Source organism: Ischnura elegans, chromosome 5 (genome assembly GCF_921293095.1).
Source record: "Ischnura elegans chromosome 5, ioIscEleg1.1, whole genome shotgun sequence".
NCBI classification, from domain to species: domain Eukaryota; kingdom Metazoa; phylum Arthropoda; class Insecta; order Odonata; family Coenagrionidae; genus Ischnura; species Ischnura elegans.
In genome coordinates this window covers 7,038,489-7,061,453 of record NC_060250.1, presented here as the reverse complement: position 1 = coordinate 7,061,453, position 22,965 = coordinate 7,038,489, and the positions used below count along the sequence as shown (strand labels likewise).

Genomic DNA, 22,965 nt, shown 5'->3' with positions numbered 1-22,965 from the left:
AATCGCCAATGAAAAGAGGCAAAACGTTGCCCTGAGGTCACCTCTGTGTGTGTTTGACTTCGTTTAAAACTGTCGGGATTAGAAATATATCGCCTATAGAAACGAAACTGATAAGTGTTTCATTATGTTCTCATTAGTTTCACTGCCTTCACAATCATTAGGCACCCTCTTTTTTATCGCTTTATTTCGTCCACTTTCTCTCACTGATCCATATATTTTAACAAGTGTGTTTTTCTTTCTCTTGTTCCCAGTTGACGGCGAACGCGGTGGTGTTGATATGCGTGAATGCGGTGGGCGTGTTCGTGCACAACCTCATGGAGCACGCGCAGAGGAAGGCGTTCCTGGACACGCGGAACTGCATCGCGGCCAGACTCGAGATGGAAGACGAGAACGAGAAACTGGTGAGACATCCACTATCTATCCTTTCCTCCTTTCGATGGATCCAGGGGTTTTATTGACACTGCTCAGAGTGATTCCGATGAATGATCATTTTCGTCCTCAGTAAATTTCATATATGTACTGAACCAATGGGAATCAACTGTATGGAATGTAAACCGATCGGAATATATCCGAATAGAGTCAAGTGCACCGCTTTTTTCCAGATATTCACGCTGGAAATCGATGCCTTTTTAATTCGTGTCCACTAATGCGGGCTCTATGCGTATATATTACAACTTCCATCGACTGGTTTGTTATTTTCAGTTTGTGACCGACGTAGACTTTACTCATTTATTTGGAATAAATGGCAAAAATATTTAAGGCATAAAACCCCTTCTTAATATCTTTACCTCTATACATATTTCGTAGTCATTTTGCAATAATAGTTCATTTATAATGATAGGAATATAATGAATTCAACGCGGAACGAAGCTTGCGTTCATGCATTTCATATTGTTTATTTATATTTTCAGTGGCATGAATTGTTTACTGATTTATTTTGAAGGTGTATGATTAATATTTTCTGCTTTTGCGGTATATATTGTTCTTTTTTGTGTCAGAAAATACCTGAAAATGCGTTGTAAATTTTAATAAAACGTTAAATTTAAGTATAAATATTCCTCCACTTTTACTCTAAAGTAAAAAATGTATTGTATTGGTCTGTTCAAGTACTTTTTTGAATATTTTGTCTCGGAAAAGTGCGTCAGTGTCAATGTTTAAGCCACGAAAAAGGGATATTGTGTTGCTTCAGCGTTTCAACCGAGGTAGTTGTTCCCATTAATAATTTCTGCATTCAAGGAATAAAGAATGTATTTTATTACCCTCCATAGTACTCAGCTTCAAGGTTTTCTTCAAGGGTGTGGAACATAATTTGTCCTGCCCTAGCTTATCCCTTTTTGCAGTCTTACCGAACGAGTACGTCGTGAACTCCTTGATGAGATTCGGAGGGGTTTTGGAAGGAGCGAGTACTGAGTTGGGATGGAAGAATGTTAGGCATGCGAGGAAGGGGAAGGGAAAGAATAGGATATATGGAGAGAGTGAAAGGGAGCAGGGCTTTTTGTGGAATTGAAGAGTGAAATCCAAGATGATAATAATAATAATACGTCTTTATTGGGCGAGATTGGGACTAGAAAGTCCCATCTTCCATCTAACCCCTCGTCAAACATTAAATACATGCAGTTAAATACATGTCTAGTTGCTCGTGAAATTAAATGCAGAGAAATTACATAAAAATAAGTAGAAGTTCCGTTTTCAATCAACAATTAGCATTATAATTTAACAAAGTTACTATTGACCAAGTGTAAAAAGATGTTAGTGAACGTGGGAAAAACCTAAGGATAATGACTGTCGTCCTTATTGGAAAAAACCCACTTCAGGAAAACGCCCACACAAGAAGGGGGGCGTGAAAAACCTGCGAAAACCTACTGAGAAAGCTAATGTAAACCTGAGTATAGAAATACAATAAATTACATGGAAAATGTCACCCAGTACCTGTAAAGAAAAGGAAAATTAGATGAAGCCGGAGGAGATAATTGATGAATCTTTCGTAATTTTCCCTGATGTTACATGTCTCGCTGTTGTTCTCGAAGAAGTTTTACGTGTAGTGCCTTTTTGAAGGAGGCGAGTGATGATGACTTACGTAGTGGTAGGTCAATGTTTTTCCATTCGCGGCATGCAGTAACAATGAATGATTTATTGAATCTGACTGTCCGGTGGTGAGGTACAACGAGTTTTTCATTTCCCCTCGTATTTGAGTCGTGTATTCTACTAAGTGTTTGAAATTCGTCTCTGAGGTACGCTGGTGTATTTGTCTGTAAGATTTGATAGAGAAGACAAAGGATATGCATCCGGCGTCGAGAACTAGGCTTTAACCATTTGAGATCGTTAATATGATTGGTGGTATGATCTGATATTTGTAAATTAAATATGAACCTAATGCTGGCGTTGAAGGAGCGGTGAAGTTTATTCGACAGCACCTGAGATATGTCTTGAAAGGCAGCATCGGCATAATCAAAATGGGGAAGTATTAATGTTGAAATTAATTTCTTCTTTAAGGAGAGAGGAATAATGTTTCTGAAACGAATTAATGGAAATAATGACGTATTCACTGCTTTACATATCTTAGTTATATGAGATGACCAAGACAGACTTCCATCAATGATCAATCCTAGATTAATAACTTCGTCGCAGTACATTATGGGAGAATCGGAGATGTGCAGTTGCGGTAATTGATCCCTGTCGATTGGCTTGAGTATTTTAGGATATCCAGTTATAATAGCTTGGGACTTACTAGGGTTTATGCTTAGAAAGTTGGATTTGCTCCAATTGTTGATATTTTCTAGGTCATTATTTAGATTACATATTCCATTGAACAGGCTTTTAACATTTGAATTTAGCCACACTTGGAGATCGTCAGCATAAAGACGATATTTGGAATGATTTATCACTGAAGGGCAATCATTAATGTACAGAGAGAATAGCAGAGGTCCTAGAATAGAGCCTTGGGGCGCACCTCTTGTGGTTTCGATCCACCTTGAGCAGAAATCATTTGTAATCACTCGCTGATGCCGGCCTGTTAAGTATGATGTTATCCAATGGACTACCGTAGGAGAAAAACCCACGCCTCTCATTTTTGCTGCTAGGATATCTTTGTCTAAGGAATCAAAAGCTTTCGAAAAATCAAGCAAAACGAGTACTGAAACTTCTTTTTGATCCATGGAGCGTCTCAAGTCATCGGTGATTTTAGTTAAAGCGGTAGATGTGCTGTGACCGTGTCGGAAGCCAGACTGAAATTTATCGAGAATACTGTTGCACTTTAAGAAATGTGTTATCTGCTCATATACAAGTTTTTCTAGAACTTTGGAAAGGATGGGAAGAAAGGATATTGGACGGAATTCTTTTTCCCCTTGGGAATTATTCTTTTTTGGAATAGGTCTGGTTAATGCTCGCTTCCATTGACTTGGGAAGTGATTTTGAAATAGAGAGGAGTTGAAAATGTTGGTGATGTGAGAGGGAGATAAACGGGGATGAGGGAGAGATGGGAGAGGAGGTAAATGGGGCTAACTTGTTAATAGTTCAATGTAAACGTGCTTTAATCGCTAGAATACTCCAATAATAATCAAATGGAAGTGCGTTTAAGGAATAAGGGTCTCATTTTCCAACCCTTTTTTAAACCCGAGACTGCTCGCTAGTTCAGCCACTCAGCGTCTTGTTTCACCGATTTGTCATGTAATCCTCGTCCCTTTCAGCTGCTCCTCGGAATGAGCGCACCTTTCATATCCTTCACCGCTCGCTCGGCTTTCGTCCCCTAAACCCCCCTCCCTCTGCCCCGCCATGAAATTTCCTCTTGGCCTGCCCCGGAACGTAGATTGATTCTGCCTGCCATTCTCATATCCCTCATTCACGTTCCAATTTACTGCCTCGGTCCCCTGTGCCACTTGACATCCCCATGGTAATGGTGCATGACCCGGTTTCCTAGGCCACAGCCACCAAACCCAGCTTCGTAGTAGATACAGTGCCCCCTTACATAACTCCTAAGAGACCATGCATTGTACTGCGCATAAAACACCCGTTGGTCAAACTTTATAAATGCCATAGCTTAGTATTTAATATTTATCATTCTTGTTTATTGGGAAAGTAATAATTGCTTGGAGGCTTGGACATCCAAAGTGATTTCATTTCTGTTATGAGATTGCTTCTCCATTTCCACATAGCCTTGTAGTACGACAGTGTCCTTCTAAATCTTATATACATGAAATCATGTTTTAAAATAGCCAATAAGTGCATGTTATGGTTGCTGGGGTGTTCTAGCTGTCGAAATAATACTACATTTTTTATTAGTGAGTCTATACATTTTTGCTCAAACATTCTATTTAATTGTCGAATGAGATTGCCATGGCAACTAATTGTTTCTGTTTAGTGAAGATAATAGTTTATACTAATAAACGAAGAAATTTATATTTTTGACTGTAAGTACTCTGGTGGGTTTAGGCTCTGCAACTAATCCAATGGAAATCTACTTAAACTGTTGGTAAGCCAAAGGACACATGATGATGTTACAACAGAAGTATTGTGTCGTAAAAATAGTTTTGTTGGGTAAAAATCAACACATAAATTGAATACTTTCACAAAATATTACCTTTCTCAATAATTAATTCAACTGAAGTTGAAATGTACCTATTCATTTCAGTGAAAATGTCCTCCAACGATCTCGTTTGCAATTTTTAATAATTGTCGCGTTTGAAAGATTAAGTGACCAGTTTTTACCACAACTCTATCTTTCACCTACTTCACGCGAAATATTCGCGGCCAAAATCGACGGCTGTAACCCTTTCGTAAATAAGCTGATGACGAGCTCATGCCGAGGGAGGCTTTGACCGCTTTCCAGTCGACGTTTTGCACGGGCTTCGCGTGGTTCTTCAGATTCTTATGAGCGATTCCTGCCCTCATGGGCCGGTTCTCCGTGCATGATTTTATGACCGGGACTTCACTGACGTCATCAACTCATAAAAAAGTGGGTGGCTAATTTTGCGTTTTGATATTTAAAGGTTGAGAGAACGGCTGAGTGGGGAGGAACTCTTTTGCGTCGTTAAATTTTCTTTCCTTTAGACGAAATCCCTGCGTGTGATCACACGAATAAGCGTCTATGCGAACGGCCGCTCTCTATAGATAAATTGATCTTTTTCTGGAGAACCAGGGAGACTACAGTGTTTTCATTGCTGGTGTTCGCCATTTCCCTTTCAAGCGAGCCCTCCCCCCCCCCCTCTGATGACGTAGCTTCCTGCGCTCCCAATGCCAGGGTATTCAATACCCACCTCTGGACCCATTCGATGTGTGACCTACTTACATAGCGTGGGGTCCTCCAGGGCGCAGTGGTTGCTACAATAGCTCCGTAGAGAGATAGATATTTTCGAAAGATTTCTGAAACCGATGGAGTTTTTTTATATTCCAATACTTGGGGTACTTAGTTGGAATCACGTGCCGTAAATTGATTCCAGCCAATGCTTAAGCTATTGCATTGCTTTCGGAGACATCTCTATCGAAATTTTTGAGGTAATTATCGCCGGTAGCAATAGACGATATCTATCCATCCGTTCATAGTTTTGCAATATTTTGAGATTGGTATGCATACCCCATTTCTCCCCATCTCTCCCTAAGCCACTTCCCTGAGTCCCTCCTTCCCCTTATTCTTGTCCCTTGGTCTTCCTCTGGAGGCTTTTCCATCAATTTTTTCCTTTCATAATTTTCCCAACGTTACCGCAGTGTCTCATCACTAGACGTGCCCATTTCACCGTGTGCTTCTTTGTCGTGCTCTGATCCATAGAGTCCTTTCTTCATCTTATGTACCTTTCTTAGAGTATCATCGGTAAATTACCTTGCTATCTATGTGCTATTGCATTAAATCTAATATTGCCTATTTTTAAGTAATTTAATGAAACTGTTATTTTCGATTGACTGTGCCATCTTCGAATGTGCTTTGCCGTATATCTTGTGCGAAAAACCCACAGAAAAACAATAATTCGCCTTGACCAGGATCCTGGTGAAGACAAATGATTTTTCCTCTGGATTTTTCGCACAATTTGTGCGTTGCGGGTGACTCCCGTAAAAGTTATCACCGTGGCTAGTCCCGGTTTTCTTAAATTTGTGTCTCTCTTGTGTTCGTATTCGTGCAGTGGGGAGAAGTGGGTTGAAGCCTGAATCACACGATCATTTCCTTTCGTAGCGAAAAGTGATCACTAGAGCGATCGCTTTTCGCAACGGGAATTTAAGTGATCGCTCGAGTGATCATTTTTCTGAATCACAATGTCCCTCCCGCCGTCGCCTTTCGCATCTTTTTCGATATCACAGCTCGTTGTCATAGCGGACCCGCATATCGAAAATATATATCGTGTTTGTTTATCTATGTCGTTCCCACGATTGTCAAACGTTGCGCTGCAATCGCTCCATACGGGAATGCGTTCTGATTGGCTGATGTGGGGTTTTAGTGACGATTTTAGCGACGGAAAAAGCGACCGGACGAGTGATGAAAAAAAGTGATTGGAATCGTCATCGCGATCGTGAAAAACAATTGCCAGCGACGATCATTTGCGAGTGATCACTCCAGTGATCGCGATAGTGATCACTAGGAAATGACGGATAAAGTGGTCGTGTGATTCAGGCTTTAGACTGGGAAAATCTTTGGTTTGGAATGGGTAATTTTGAGGCGAGAGAGTGGTAATGATTGTGGATGTGTGTTGCTGTGTCTTCTTTTGAAAGCACGGAGACAAAAATTTGCTTTGTGGGGCGCTTGGGTGGAATGCGAGTTGTCTGCATTGATATCATGTTGTTAATTCGCACGCGCCGTAAAACCATGTATTGCAATTAATCGGATACATATTTTGAATGCACAATGGCGAATTTCAAATATATCGTTCGGTATTGGTAGACATTATGGAATGCAAGAGTGTAGAAAAATGTAGAGTGAGAGGATAGGCGTACCCGTGGGCTAGTGGTCTCCTCTGCACATGTATCGCGGCTATTCGCCACGAGCGAAATAAGTTCCATGCAGGCTGAACACCCCAAAGCCTTGCCTTGCCTTGGATGCGTGTCTCCGCCACTGTTTGGAAGGCGTCCCCTTAGTGGTGGTGGTGGTGGCAGTTTTGCGGTGGCCATGGTAATTCCTCTGGGATATTCAGCATTGTCGTTAGGGTATTTTTCATTTGGGATTTCCAGCTCTGAATTGATTAGCCCTTGTAGAGAAAGTATGATTTAGTTTGAAAAAAAGAAGAGAGTTAGATTTCGATGGTAAATTAAGGGAGAGAGTTCTACCACATTGATTGATTGATTATTCACTGTAACTTATGCATTTCCCTAAAGGTTAGGACCCGAGCGGGAGCTCTTGATCGCGTACGAAACTGTCGTCCGCCAAAATGAGTCGACGTGGCATTAATTGGAGAAACAATTATCTGACTGAAAATTTCTTCCAAAAATGAGCAAGTTTAGGCTAAATTTCACCTTATTATCATGAATTCAGTGGCCTAAAATTTGTGAATACTTCATCTTATCCATTGTTGGCGAAAATGATTGTACATTGGCGTAATTCTAAGGCTGCTGATAAATTAATAGAGATTAGGTATTTGGAGGAGGTGACCCACAGCTGAAGTCATTTGCGCCATCTTACAGTAGTCAGAAATCGGAAAAAGCCGGAAAAAAAGTCCAAAATGGCTTTTTTTGAGGCAGAGACTTAAAAATTAGAGCAAATAATACTCATAAATAATTGCCGATTTAGAGGCCATTTTAGAAAAATTCGATCCGTTGCTGAAATATAGACGCTCAAACATGACCGATTTTTCAAAATTGCGCGCGATCTCGTTTTTCTCCGAATTAAAGTACCAAGTTCGAGCCTCCGGCGAACTGAATCCATCGGAGGATTGAAAATTGAAATTCCGTAAATGAAAAAAATGAGTTCGCCATTTTGTGTTGTAAAACCACTCAGATTTGAACCAAAATCTTCAAAAATCATGAACAAAGCATCAGGTCAAAGGAATGTTGTGTGTTTTTTATTCCATAAAAATCATGCAACTGCAACACCACCGGCTTAAGTTCAAACATTTTCGAAGAAAAACGAGATCTCGCGTGATTTCGAAAAATTGATCATGTTTGAGCTATTGTATTTCAGCTACGGATCAAGTTTATGTATAATGATCCTATAAATCCATAATCGGCATTCAATAATCATTTATGAGTATTTACTCTGAGTTTTGAGTCTCTATCTCAAAAACGCCATTTTGGACTTTTGTCCGGCTTTTTCCGATTTCGGACCACTGTGCAGTGTGGGAAGCAAGGGCGGAGAGAAACCCTGTGTCGGCATTAGCCAGCTCGAAAGCCGAAAGGCTTTACCTATGCTTGACATCCCATCCGACGGACGGAGTGCTGCGCGTCATCCACCCTCCACATGAAGGAAGATCCTGTGAAAAGTCTCTGACGCCACTGGGAATTGAACCCGGACTCACGGGGTGGGAAACCTACACTCAATCCACCACATCAACCCGATGCATGAAAGATTTGGATAGTGAATGGAAAAATTGTGTCTGTGAGGATATTCAATTGTTCTTCGTATTTTGAAAATGTGTGAGTTCGCCCAATAGGGTAGTTTCCTTCATCAAAGAAAACGAAAGGCATTGATTGCGATTCGTTACCCACTATTTGTGTATTCATAATATACAAATTATTTGGTTTTAGAAATCCCAGTTTAGACGAATGTCAATGTTCAATTTTAACCTCATTTGAAAAAGGCCAGATTGGCGCCCATGCGATGCCACTCCACGTGACGTCACAGGGACCTAGTTTCTATACGAGTAGATAGGAATTTTACATCGCCTAAGATTACTAGTTCATGCATGAGGCACAGAGCTCAGGGAAACATCTCTTAATAATCACCTATGTATTAAAAATGCCTAAGGTTAGAAACTTTCCTTCGTTTGATAGGGTAATAATAATCCTTATTTAAGCCAAGAGCTACCTTCTAGAAGGGTATCTCTGCTACCTGCTGGAAGCCTGCATCGTATCAGCGCTCAAAGCCTTTCCCCAAGGTCACCTTACACGGCGACAGCGGGAACCAGAATGACGTCACACGGGATTTTCCCAGCATTCATTCTTAGCCGTCATGTTTTCGCGCGCTAGAAAATTTTTCACTTTTCATTTGATCTCAAAAAATAGATGTCGTCATTTAAAAGTCTAAAAGTGTGAAATTCGTACTCCAGGAGTAATAATCTTTCGATTTAGGCAATAAAAAAATAATAGGAAACCACTTTTGAGGCTTTATGTCTATATGATCTGCGCCTGTCACCCTTCCATTGTCTCACTGATATTCCCTCTCGCGGTTGCTCCATCCAATTATTCACTCCAACAAACTCCGATATTATCGGTTTCGGTGCCACTTCATTTGCAGTTGACGTGTTCTTTTGAGGACATGACACTCAATTGCGTCAAAAGTGAATACTCTGCAGCGGTGTTTTTTCTCAAAACTAGGTCTGTTTTTTTCTATTTTCTTTCATATTCATTGAAATCCTTATCGTTGAGTTTATTTAAAAAAGTAGACTAAAATGATACAATCGATATCATTTCGCCATTATTTTGCTAATATAATTGTTTGAGAGAATAAGTTCATTTATTTCTATCCTGATGAAAACATGCTTTTCTCGGAAAAAATATTTCCTGCTTTTCCAACACGATGGGGTTATTCCTTTAAATTGTTATGCTATTAATCATGCAATGCGTTTTAAATAATCCTTTAACATTCGGTAAAGAAAACTTTTCTTCGGCATTTTTAATGGATTGACTTGTGGTCCCTTGCTGGAATTATTTTGATAGATCAGTCATGATAAAGTAAATGAGTGGGGTTCCAATAAGTGTTTTCTCTTGTCCTTGCTGTTGAATTTGAATCAAATCTGCGGCTGTTTATCAAATTTTTACTCGATAGATGGCGTTCATTTAATTATGCGGCAATTTAAGATTTTTGAATTTTTTGCGCCATTTTATTTCCTCATATTCTTTTCGCTAGTTTGTAGTGCTAAGAGTTCGACTCCCCCTTCCATTCTATGTGCATATATTCTCCATTCCCATTACCCATTGCGGTAATTTCACTCTATTTGAGAATGGTTACTTTCTGTTTCAGGTCAAGATGAAATATTTTTATCCGCAAAATGGGTATTTTAAACATTTTTTTTACTTTATCACCAATTACCTTCGTTGTATTAGAGTTTGAAAAATGAAGAGATTCGTAGGAATCGGAGAGGTTAATTTTTTCGATCCATCGCCAACCTCTCGAGCTATTCACGACGACATATCGACAGCAGATAAGTTGGTGACTTCACCATGTTTTTTCATTTTCTCTGCTATTCCTCGGTCTTGTTCAGGGTCCTCTCTTGAATAGCTTTTTTTTTAAAGTATCTTGAGTGAAAGAATTTCTACAATGAAAATTTCTTCCCAAATGAGTAAATGAGCCATGCTTTGCTTATACGTAAAAGCATCTATTCAGAGATGTGTTTGGAAAATATTGTTTTTAAATGATTCCGTGAATACATACTAAGTTGTCTTGGATATTATACTAATACTTATTCCGCTTCTTTTTTACATAACGCGACCCGAGTTTCATTAATTATCATCATCTTCAGGCGTAAATTAATTAATAATTAATTACGCCTGACAAATTTGCGCCTGAAGGTGAAGATGATTCGTCAAAACCCTGGTCGCGCTCTGTAAAAAATCAGTGGTATAAATAATAGTGTAATATCCAAGAAACCTTATGATGGAATACCACGATGTTAATAATGAATTAGTGAATTTTGTTCAATACATACTTTCATTTCCGTAAAAGAAAGCCAAAACGGAGATTTAGGCTTAGTAGTTACTCCATCGAGACCGTTCAGCAGTAACAGTAAAAGCTCGTTTTCTTATTGTCAAATGTACATACGTATGTGCCTCTTGGGCGATAAACTGCCAGAATTATTTCCAGTAATGTTTGTGACTATTTTGTGATTTAGTGTCGGTTTTGTGGGCGTGATTAACTCGGAAACCGTGATAAAATTATTCTCTTCTGTGATGGAAACCTCAATGCATCCATTTTAATTCTGGGACCAATTAATTTGGCCTCTAATTTCCTCCTAATTACATTGTATGAAACAATTAAACGCTATTTAGCTAGCCAAATTAATTATGCTCTGGGAATTAATGTGATGATTTTAATCAGACGTCCCGCCAGGAAAATATCTTTTACTTCTTCGAAGTTAGTCCTGAGTGCCGATAAAACTCTTAATTCTCTGTAGAACAATGAATATCGAAATAAAAAGGCGTAGAATTGCAAAAATATCCCCTCTTTCACCTCCAGTATTTAATTTTGATTCTTAATCGTGTTTGGAAATCTCACATTAAATATAAGTAGCCTTTTTCTGAAGCCGAACTTGGCTTGCCAGGCACAAACCTGGCATACTTTTGTTGAATGTAATTTAAATGAGCCTGTCAGTATTATACTATTATTAGACTGGGTATCTGTGAAGAATTATTTCTGTCCTAACAATATATGTACCTCTCTCTTTCGCTTTTTTTAACGACATGCTTTAAATTTATTTTGGTAGGATATAATATTTGTTTGGCTGTAAGTTTTTGTTGATTATCCTCGCAACACCGTCTTTTTATAACTTTTCCAGTAAAGATAGCGATCGTGAAAAAATTTCGGTTTCATTTTGAAGTGCGAAACCGTCACTGAAAGGTAAAGCTTTGAAATGTTCACACTTAAAGTGCTCTTTCGGATGACTTCACTGAATGTTCACCGCTTCCTAGTCCATGGCTATCCCTTGAATAGTGATGTGTTCTAGATTGACTGTAGATTGGCATGGAGCGTTGTGAATATTACTGAATTTTAGTTAGTCAAAAGTGTCATCTAGCACTCCTTAGAAGCTCCATTTACATTATCAGAGGACGAGAATAAACATTTGCTACCTAAAGTATAATGTATTTTTCACAGCCCCTAATTTAATTTAATCTTGGTTAAGTTAAAAGATAAATGTCAATAATCCCTTACCCTGTAATTCCTACTTCATATTTTGTCTTCTTTTTATTTCAGTGACTCAAAAGATAACTAACTCAAGCTTTCCTTCGCCGATTGAATGCGTTGATTTCGATTTGGAAACCTCACTTTCCCATTTTTTTTTAGCGATAGGCGTCATTGAATTGGTAACTTTTTCCCCCTCGACAATTCTGATGAATTTGGTTGTTTGTCGCGTAGTGTAATCCGATAGTTTTTACGGCTCTTCCGACCCTTTGGCTTTTAATTTTAGCCAATTATTTCTGTTCGCTCGAAAGGTAAAACTCGGACGATTACGGTGAGGGAAAAAAATAAAATTTCCTGCTCTCAACTAGGAAAATAACGGTCTGGGTATCCGCTAAATGTAGCCATCAAACATCATTTCAAGCTGTTCAAATAGTGAGGCATTTTATTTGGACGAGGCGAATCAATAACTACGAATGACACCATCCTTTTGAGGACGGACGGAGGAAAAAATGGAGTAAATATTGAATCTCCATTAATTAAACTTTTGAGGAAGAGAGGGGAGTTTACTGAAATAGCAGGGCGTTGCGGTGCGCGGGTCGGCAAATTCGATTGGTCGTAACTCATAGGAGGCAAATAAAAAAGAAAAGGATAATATCTTTGGCCCTTTTTTTCAATTGGCAGTTCGATGGAGATAAATCTGTGGGATTTGGGGCTCGTGTAATGATGCATTGATTTGTAGCGCGGTCGGCAGGGCAGGTCTGGAAAGTTGAACAGGTTAGAGTGGGCGAAAAAGGGTGCTCGTATGTTATTTATGGGGAGGGTGAAAGGTGCAATTTTGTGAGAAAGAAAACTGAAAGATGTAAGTGGCAAGTTTGGAGCAGAGGCGATACTGGTCTCAATCTGGACCAAGTAAGGGGCAAGTTCACTGGCTGGAGCTCTTCTATGGACAGACGCGGACAGCTCTTTCTATTCAGTTGTACCTGTAAACACGGTACTTCAATATAATGGTTGATTCAAATTCCTCTAGAAACTTTGGTTCTTCCATCTTCGCCCATATTTTTTCGTTGACCTAGTATTTTTTCATTATGTTTTCATCCAAAATAATTTCAGTTGCCTTATTGCATATCTTCTTCGTTCTGAAAATATGTTTTTATATCAATTCATGCCTTCTCTTCCCTTAAAAGAAAGCCGTTGCGGAAAAAACGCATAGAGACTGTCCAGCCATTCTGTAACATAACAAAGTTCTATTGATACCGTAGGAATTGGGTTCCCTTGGTAGTTTTTCAGGAAATTGAGCGCATATTAGCCAGCTGCGAATCTCAACGCATTCACCCTTAAGGGCAGTTTCCTTATAGTAAAAATCAATTTCATTAGCCGTTATTCGATCCTACATCTCCCAAATTCGCCGTAGTGTACTCAGCGGAATGAGAAGCGTTTTTAATTGAAGTGTCAGAGCACCTACGTCGATTACATGAGATTTGAATTTGGTCAGGGCAAATCATTTTCCTGTGGAATATTATCGAACTAGCTCTTCGGAGCCTCGACTGAGGTCGTTTTTCTTGTTTAGGTATTCTTTCGGTTAAGGTAGATTTATATTGCGATTTAGATGAGTCAGCTCAAATTGGAGCACTCTCTTCAGTTCACAATAAAGCCTAATCCTTTTCATTTTAATCTGTGAACCCTATTCTTTTCCTTCCTCTCCCTCGTTGACCCAACATTCTTCCCTCTATTACACTGTTGTCAACATCCCCTCCCCGCTCAGTACTCGCTCCATCCATACCATCCGTCTCCCCCGTATCTCATTTAGAAGCTGCCTCTCCTCACCCACCATGTCCAGCACTTCGTCGTTCCTCTTCCTCTTCGTCCACTTCCCCTTCTCCATACCCACATCTTGAAGACCATCTGAGTTCTCTCGTCCTCCTTCCTTAGTGTCCTAAGTTCCTCATTCTCTCTAAGTAATTGTGTGAAGAACCTGAGTAAAGTTGTCTTTAAGAGAGCAACCAAACTTTTCCGTTACTTACGATCTTGAATTGGTACCTTGGTGAATAAAGTGTAGCTATTATAAACTATATAATTTCTGTCCTTTAAAGCTAGTGTCTCCTGAATATAAGTGCTCTATGAAACAATCTTGCCTTTTTCGTCAATTCTTGAAACCAACAATTAAAGCGCGTATTTTATTTCGATAAGTTCATAGCTTACCCAATTTGTACTAACGCCAACTCAGTGTGTGAAATTATTTACGTAAGGAAGAGATGAAGATCCTTACGTTGAATATTTTTTCTTTTGAAATTGAAGGCCTCTTATTCCTCGCGTAAAAATGCATTAACGCTCATTTGTGTCCATGAACCGCTATTTGAATGTGGCCGTCCTCGGTAATAAACTCAGTGTACTTACGTATTCGTTCACTGTTGAAAACCTTCCAGCCGTACAAAATAAAACACCGCTCGTATTTTCGTATTCCACGGCGACATCGAATTTGGAGTTCCGGCTCCTCGTGTGTTTATTTGAGCCCAAGGAATCCTTTTTCTTCTCTTTTCTCGTTCTTTTGCGCGTTTTTCTTTGCGGCGTGCATGCCAAGGACCTCAAGTTAATTATGGGCGGAGTCTGTCCTTTTTTCCGAGAGGCGCGCTCGAAGGAAATGAAATTCCGGGGGTGAATCTGTTTGCCTCGCCAACCCCCCCCCCCCCCCTTCCTATCTGCCTCCCCCACCCCCACTGTCTTCCTTCCCCTCCCCCCTCATCCCACCCCACCACCGCAAAGCCGCCTTCTTCCTTCCTGATAAACTGTTCGTCATCCCTCTCCGTCATCTAATTGATTCCCGTGGATGGAAGATCCTTGATCGAATTTCCGCTCATCGCTCGGTAACCCTTCTCCCTTCCCACGTTGAATCCGCTTGCTCAGAGGGATTCATACTTCCTGTTCAACTCGTCTCAGCCGAGAGCATCCAGCAAGGAACGAATGCTCATCGCATTTCCTTCACTAGCATTTTCTTCTCCCCTTCGCATTCACTATTCAAATCTTACAATTATTCCCCGGCTAATCTCGGCGATTCTCAGTGGAAGTTGTCTAAGCGTTGGTTTTTTTTGGCAGCGACAGTGGATTTAGTGATTTGTTTTCAGGCTGGAATTGAATGAAAAACGAACGTAGCCACGAGGATAGCAGGAAAAGAAACTTTACGTCAAAGAGCACTTCATTTTTTTATCCACTATGATTGCAATTTTAAGTGGTTTTCAATATTAAATGTGATTTTTTTTATAACCTAGTATCAGTTATTAATTTCCTTCTTTGTCAGATCATGTTTTAATCTACTACCTTTGCTCTTAGATCTGCTGGCGTGATTCATGCTTCACATATAACTCATCGCGGTCCTATGTCTGAAGCCAGCATCGAAAGGGATGTGATCGTTTTTTTTTTATTTCAAATTTTTAATGCTTAATTTTCGCGTTCAATATCATTACCATGATCGTGGCCTATGCAAAATATTTCTTTCATCATCTGGTATGTTTCTTGAGGCAGGTTTAGTGAAGCTGCACGAGAATGCCGTTGGACATTAACTGTAAAATGCGAATCACTATTATCATCGAGGTAATAATTCAAAGATGGAAAATTTATGTCCTACAACGTCCTAGTAGAAGGCCTACTCCCTCTCATTATAACTTTTTTAAATCCTAATCTCATCATCTCTCCCCCTCGTTTATTCAAGAAAAAGAGAATCACCAAATAAATAGTAAATAGTAAAGAGAGTGATTCCTACGTGTAAGTGGTGGAGATGTTGGGGAGAGAATAATCTCAGCGATGGAGTTGTTTGAATTAGAGCACTAAAAGTTTTCTCCTTCTTATTCGTTGATGTTGGGTCTGCTGTCGAGATCCATACTTCCTCTTCAAGTCCATTCAGGATGTATCAGTCAGTACGGAATATTTAAGGACAACATGAAATGAATGGAAGTTGTGGACTCCATTATTGACATCTTTAGTGTCTTTTACCCCACCCATGAATGCCTATTCTCGCATTCACGTTACCGTTTGATTAATAAAAATCATGCCGTGAAGTTCTCGTAAAAAATCGTCATAAAATGCATGCCAGAAGGTTTTTTCACTTCTTACACCTAATGGCATTCGAAACGATTTAATTTTTCTCACATTTATTATCTTCATGATAGCTCCTAAGTGTGTTTTACATGCGACCCAGTCAACAAAACAAATTTTGTGAAAAATTGACTTCTTTGAACGATCATGAATTTAGTTCGCAGAATTTGCTTTCATATAATTAATTATATTCTGCCGTTTTTTTATGCAAACAGACTTAGAAGTGATGGATTAAATTAAAACTTGTGGGACTTAAATAAGTCGTGTCTGAGTTTTAAAACAATGAATCGTCTAGGGCAGGGGTCGGCAACCTTTTGAGTCGGAAGAGCCAAAAATTACAATTTACAAAATTTCAAAGTTTTAAAGAGCCACAAAAATTTTTCTTGCCCACAATAAATAGCACTCGCATAAATATTTTTTTTAATTATAAAAACGAATCTATTTATTCATAAGAAAAATATCTATTTATTCTCATATAAGTAGTGTTTTTTACAACAAATTAGGTAATATATCAAATGTGGGTAAAAGTCTTTACCGGATTTTTCGCAAAATAAAACACGTTATTTCAAGTATTTACTTAAAATTTATTTTATCAAAGTATTGACCATTTGATTCTATACATCTTACCATCTCTGAAGTAATTTATGGATAACATATTCTAAAATAATTGTAACTCCTGTGAGTTTAATCATTAATTAACCCATTTTTTAACTTCTTTGAAATTGGCAAAGTGTTGCTCTGCAAGCACATGTCCTATCGATGTGAAAATAAAAACAAACAATAACATACATTTCAAAAATTTTAACTTTGTTAAACAATGTAACTTGTACTTAAAAATAAAACAAGCAAATTCAATGGAAGCGTTGGCTTTGCATGGTTTTAGAAGGTTCGGATAATTTTGGCTCATAACTTGTTGTTTAAAGTTTCATACACGACTCCAAATTTTCATTTGTTAGTTGGCTTCTTACTTTACTTTTAATTATATTCATGCAAGAGAACGCTTGCTCGCACGAATATGCCGATCCGAAGATTGTCAGTTCTCCAAATGCCAACTTCTTCACCTCACTGTAGCAATCTGGAAGACTATTCCATGCGTCGAATATAAGTGCCTCAACTCGCGGCAATTCTTTTAAAGCTGTCCATTTTTGTTGCGTTACGTACATATACTTCTGGACCTCCAACTCTTCCAACTTGCTTTTCAACTCTGTAAATTTTCCACTCCACAAAGCTTTACTTTTTATATCGATCAATTGCATTTCTAAAGATCCAGTATCAGCTCCAAATGGCTCAATGTGGATTTCGTCACTATTTGTGTTGAGAGGATTTACTATGAATGCTAGAGTGGTTTTGTTGGTTTTAAATTGCTGAAATCTGTCAGCAAATCATCTTTAATTTTTTTATAACTGTGCTGAAGTAAATCGTGTCAACAGTTGCACTGGTTTTATCGCGATATTGCTTTAGAAATTGAAAATGAAGCAATTCACCGCTCTGAATATCTTCTGCAAAAATAGTTAATTTTTCTTCGAAACAAACCAATTCTTCTACCAAAACATAGACTGGGTCTCCCTTTCCTTGCAGTTTTAAATTCAGCTCGTTTAATTTTGCCGTGAAATCTACCATGAAATAAAATTTTTGCAACCATTTGCCGTTCTCTAATTCAGGGTGATTAGTGCCTTTTTCATTGAGGAATGTATTTATTTCATTTAAGCACAAAGCAAAACGTTTCAACACTCTCCTTTGGAAAGCCATCGCACTTTATTGTGAAGAAGGAGGTCGGAATACTGAGTCTCCATTTCATTTAAGAATTCTTTAAACTGACGATGGTAGAGTGGTTTTGACAAGATGCTGTTAACAATCTCGATTACCAAATTCATGACCTCAACTATTTCGGCCGGAAATGTTTGGACACAAAGCGCTTCTTTGTGTATTATGCAGTGAAACGTAAGAATTTCGTAATTTATTTTGCTCTGAAGAATCGTTGTTGTCCCTTACTTTTTCCTGTTATTCTTTTGGCTCCATCAGTTGTTATTGAAACGATTTTATTTAAATCAATCTTATTATCTTCGAGGCATTTTTGCACGGAATTTGCTATATATTCCCCTCTAGTTTGTCCCGAGAGCAGTAGCAATCCTAAAAGTTCTTCTTTTGGTCCTTTGGAAGACATATACCAGACAAAAAGGGCAACTTGTGCCATGTCTTTTATGTCACAAGACTCATCTATAGCAAGTGATAAGGCAGACGCCAGTTGAATGTCTTCCACCTGCAAATATGTCGCATTTGAAGACATTTTAGCTTTTCTATCTTGGACTGTTTTAGCAGATAGTGGCAAATCTTTGATTTTTTTCAAGATTTCTGGCTTGTTTTTGAAATTACGAAACAGTTCTTCAGATGCACGTATGAAACAATCTTTGACATACTGACCATCTGTGAATGGTTTGCCTTTTTTTGCAATTTCTAGTGATACCACGAAGCTTGCAAGATTAACATTACTTGTAGATTGTGTCCAATTACTTAACATGGAACTTGATTGCTGTGTTTTTTTGGAGCTCGTCGACAGCTTCTTTTCGTTCTTCGCCGGCTGGATATTTACTAGCAAACTCAGTATGTTTTGTAGTAAAGTGTCTCTCTAAATTTGATTTTTTATTGTGTGCGAGTTTTTCGTGGCAAATGAGACAAGCTGGAAGGCCAGCTGAGTTGCATATGAAAGTGAAAGACGCCGTCCAATCCCACTTCTTTCGCACATCCACAACACAGCGGCGATGGCGTCATTCGAGAGCTTGCTTCTACCATGCTGACGACAGTGACAACGCGTGTCACGGGGGAGAGGTGGAGTGAAAAGGGAGTACAATGGGCTGAGAGAGAGAAATGGTGCCCAATCCTCGTTAGTCGATTCAAAATCGTTTTTAAATTTTTTTAAAATAAGTAATATTTGCGTATGGAACTAAAGAGCCGCAGTTTCATATCCAAAGAGCCGCATGTGGCTCGCGAGCCGCAGGTTGCCGACCCCTGATCTAGGGGATGATTCAATGTTTTTTAAATGAGACATCCAATCCCAATGTCATCATCCAATGCTATTTCCTCTGAGTATTATATTTCAAGAGTCGGTATAAATGAATAAACTTCTTTTTCATCGTGCTGGAAGCTAATATCATAGAGTAAGTATATATAGAGAGCTCACCACACGTACAAAAATCGTATACGTTTTTGGTGTAGTTCTAGAGCGATTAACCAGATGTCACTAGAAGAATTTTGGCAATTTTTTTAATTTGCTCGTTCCACAAGTCTAAAAATATATTCTGAAGCAGAAAGGGTTGCTACGTTAAGTGGAGACATTAATTATTCGATTTTGTTTATAACAATTGTTATAAAAAATATTTTATCGAATTTCGGCTAGTTACTTGACTTTTCCGAGTTTATATTCCTAATCCATTTTCCGGCAGACTGTTCTTAGTATAAAGTTGAAACTTGCAGGAAATGTTTACAGTACATTTTTTTCCATACTGGTAAACTTTAATTTGTTCATAACTCAGTTTCAACGTTGTTATGTGTGTTTATATATCTTTCGGACGAAAAATCTGGAATTTTGCAGGGTAAAAATCAATCGCCTGCTAACTTTCGTATCTTACGATATAGGTCCATATATGCTGCGTATGAAATTTGAACAAAACTATAAATTTATTTTTGGTGAAAGAATTGTAACTTTATCTCGATTACAAGGGGAGTTATGAATTTTTAATGAACGCACCTCGTCAGGCTTTCCTTTCTGGCCTGGGTCCACGCTGAAAGCTTCCGCCTCCCAAGGATATCGTTTTGCCATCAGATAGGTTGGCGAGGTGAGATGTTGTTTTGACGAGGAAGAGATTTTCCGTGAGGGAAGATTTTTTCCCTTCAAGAGACTTATAAATCTTATTGATGTTCATCGCTTCATTGAACAATCAACATATAGAATGAAATACATTTCGAGTGGTGTGCTTCAGAACTTCAGTTATGAAATACCTCACTTTGGTGAAGTGTAAATGTTATTTGCAACACCAAGTGCCGGAATATTACAATAAAATAGGAATGCGAGATAGGATCCCTACACTGAAAAACAATGCACTGTTTGCCTTTCGCTAACGGTCATAGCCTCTTCACCACAGTTGGTAACTAAAGCTTAAAAGTATTTGGTAATGAATTCTTAAGCGCGCAGCTTCAAACGAACACAAAGAGGCATGGATCAGCAGTAGCATAGGGGTGGTCGGTGCATTTTTTGGGAATAGGGGTGGTCGGTGACCTTGATTTGTTTGCTCGATAGCGGGATGAGTAATGGCCCATTCTGTTACCACGTCGAAAATGGAAAGGTTTCTTTCGGCTCTACCATTTTTCTACTTCGGGTCTTACGTATGAGGCAGAGGATCATCTAAAGCATGTTTTTGTCTTTCCTTGAGACCTTATTCTGATCATAGTTGTGATAATCGTCGTCTCGTCAATAACAAGACGCATTGTCGTTTGAGGAAAGTTTTATTTTAAGCGTTAGCATTTAGTTGAGGTTCTTAAAAGTAAAACAAATAGCGGCTGCAATTGAGCCCGGGTTCACTCATTGCTTAAATTCTTGCCTCATTATATGAATGAATCCCTTCTCCTAGGGGCCGAAAAACTAAATATCCAAAGATACATTTTACGCGGTGAGCATTTATACAGGAATATCGAATGGAGTATTTTTGGCATATTCCGATTGTAAGTTGTTGCGGCACTAGAAAAATATGGCGATTCAAAATTATACGCCCTCCCCGTACGTTTGAAAATGTACGTTTTTTTATTGACACACCTATGCGTTGCGAGGAGTATGGGATGAGGATTAATCACAAGAAAACTAAGGTTATGCGGTTTTGTAAAGCGTCACGAGCGGGGAATGTGAGACTCAAGATAAAGGTGGGTGGTGAAAAACTTGAGCAGGTTGAGCAGTTCAACTATTTAGGCAGTACGTTAGAGGAAAACGGATACAGTAGTAAGGACATCAGAAAGAGAATTGCATTAGCAAAGGAGGCGTTCATGAACAGGAAGGAGCTTCTGAGAGGATCGCTATGTAGGAGTTTAAAGAGAAGGTTAGTGAAGAGTTTGATCTGGAGTGTAGCGCTCTACGGTGCGGAAACGTGAACATTGAGGAAAGAAGACGAGAGAAGATTGGAGGCATTCGAGATGTGGGTATGGAGAAGAATGGAGAGGGTGAAATGTACGGAGAGGAAAAGGAGCGACAAAGTGTAGGTGGTGAGGAGAGGAATCTTTTAGATGAAACACGGAGGAGACAGAGGGGATAGATGGAGTTAGTGCTTAGCGGGGAGGGGAGGTTGAAAATGGTGTTAGAGGGTAGAAAGTTAGGGTAACGAGGGAGGGGAAGGAAAAGAATTGGATTTTTAGATAGATTGAAAGGGGTTAGGCCTTATGGTGAATTGAAGAAGGCAGGAAAGGAGGCTCTCAGATCTCTTCTTGAATACTCCATGCAAACCTACCTTAATCGGTAGAATACTGTAATAATAATCTATATGTTTTATCTCACTTTTTAGGTCGTTGCAGGGGCCCTTGGGTCCCGACCAATTGGCCCCTGCTTTCATTGTTGCACATCACCTCCACCTCAATGATGTTCTTCATTCCTTATTTCTATGTTAAAGAGCTAAAATGCCTTCCCAAAATAATTGGTGATTCTCTGCTCACTTTGCTCTTATTTTCTTCTTTCCTCAACCCCATTTACCCTTTCCTCTTTGCTATACTATCCAATCTGTTTAATGTGGGGTTAATTTTATTTGACCGAGCTCAGGTGAAGCCTTGCCGTGCGTAATTGACATGAATGGAAATTGCTGATCCCTGAAAACGCTTGCGGTGAAGGACTGGGAGGGATGGGGACTGAGATAATTTATTCATAGCGCACGAGTGACCAGTTAAAAAAAAAATATTTAATCATATTAAGCCGCGTTTGATTTTATTCTTGTCGTTTTAGTCCTGTCGTTTTTGGTGGACGCGTAAACTCACCCGGCTGGAATAAATTGTCTCCGTATCTCAGTTGGATGCTATCGAAAAAAGCAGGCAAAAACCTCGACACATTTTTTAAGGAAGAAAGTTGAGTCTTTGCATATTGTCAAATTAATTTTGCGTAACACGCTAAGGATTTTCGATTTCCAATCTAGAATATTATTAGAATAGCTTGCTAACAGTAATTTGGTGGAACCCGGTGCAAATATCTAGTTTTGCCTGCGTACACTATGTAAAAACAATGGCTTAAAACATTTTCATCGCTTTGTCATGGTTCTATTTTGATAATGATTAAAATTATTTGAATAACCACGAAAAGAATAGAAAAAATTGTACATTAAAATTGTGTAATAATTTTGTTTTCTACCCTCTAATTCGTCCAAGAAAAAATCGAGGTTAGTTTTCACAGTTTTTTTGACATTGTAAGAACGAAGTTTAAACTCCCCAATTCAAATTAAAAAGAAAAACATTTTCGAGGTTTTGGTCATCTTGCAGTGTGCTGCGGCATCAGTTATCGCTTATTCAGGTCAACGCTTCGTGTGTCGCTGCACGTTGAGTGCATTTGCCTGCATTTGAATATTTGTTGGGAAATGGATCGAGGAATATTTAGTTGCTGCGTGCATGATAAATTTTCTCCCAACCCTTTTAGACGCCAATTAACGGTGATCCATTCCAGCTAACTTAGTTCTTCCCCGCTTACCTAATAGTCCCAAAAAAGTATTTATCCATGGTTTTCTTTCAATTTGTTCGGTGTAATTTTATTATTTCTCATCCTATCAAATTGCTAAAAATGCAATTATATCGCAAGTATGGCATATAAGTACCTCCATCGGTTGCGGATGGTGGGTCGACCCCTAGATATAGAGGTTAGCTGCGATATAAGCGAGTTCACTTGTCGAATAAGC

General features: G+C 38.9%; 1 protein-coding gene across 1 annotated transcript in view; it reads left to right on the top strand.

Moving 5' to 3' along the window:
• The window catches only part of LOC124159607 (Ca(2+)/calmodulin-responsive adenylate cyclase-like), a 398,052-nt gene that overhangs the window by 166,777 nt on the left and 208,310 nt on the right, over positions 1 to 22,965 (top strand). Inside the window, exon 4 of the mRNA XM_046535531.1 lies at positions 252 to 401. Within this exon, the coding sequence (XP_046391487.1) occupies positions 252 to 401 (150 nt within the window). The remainder of the gene's footprint in view (positions 1 to 251; positions 402 to 22,965) is intronic.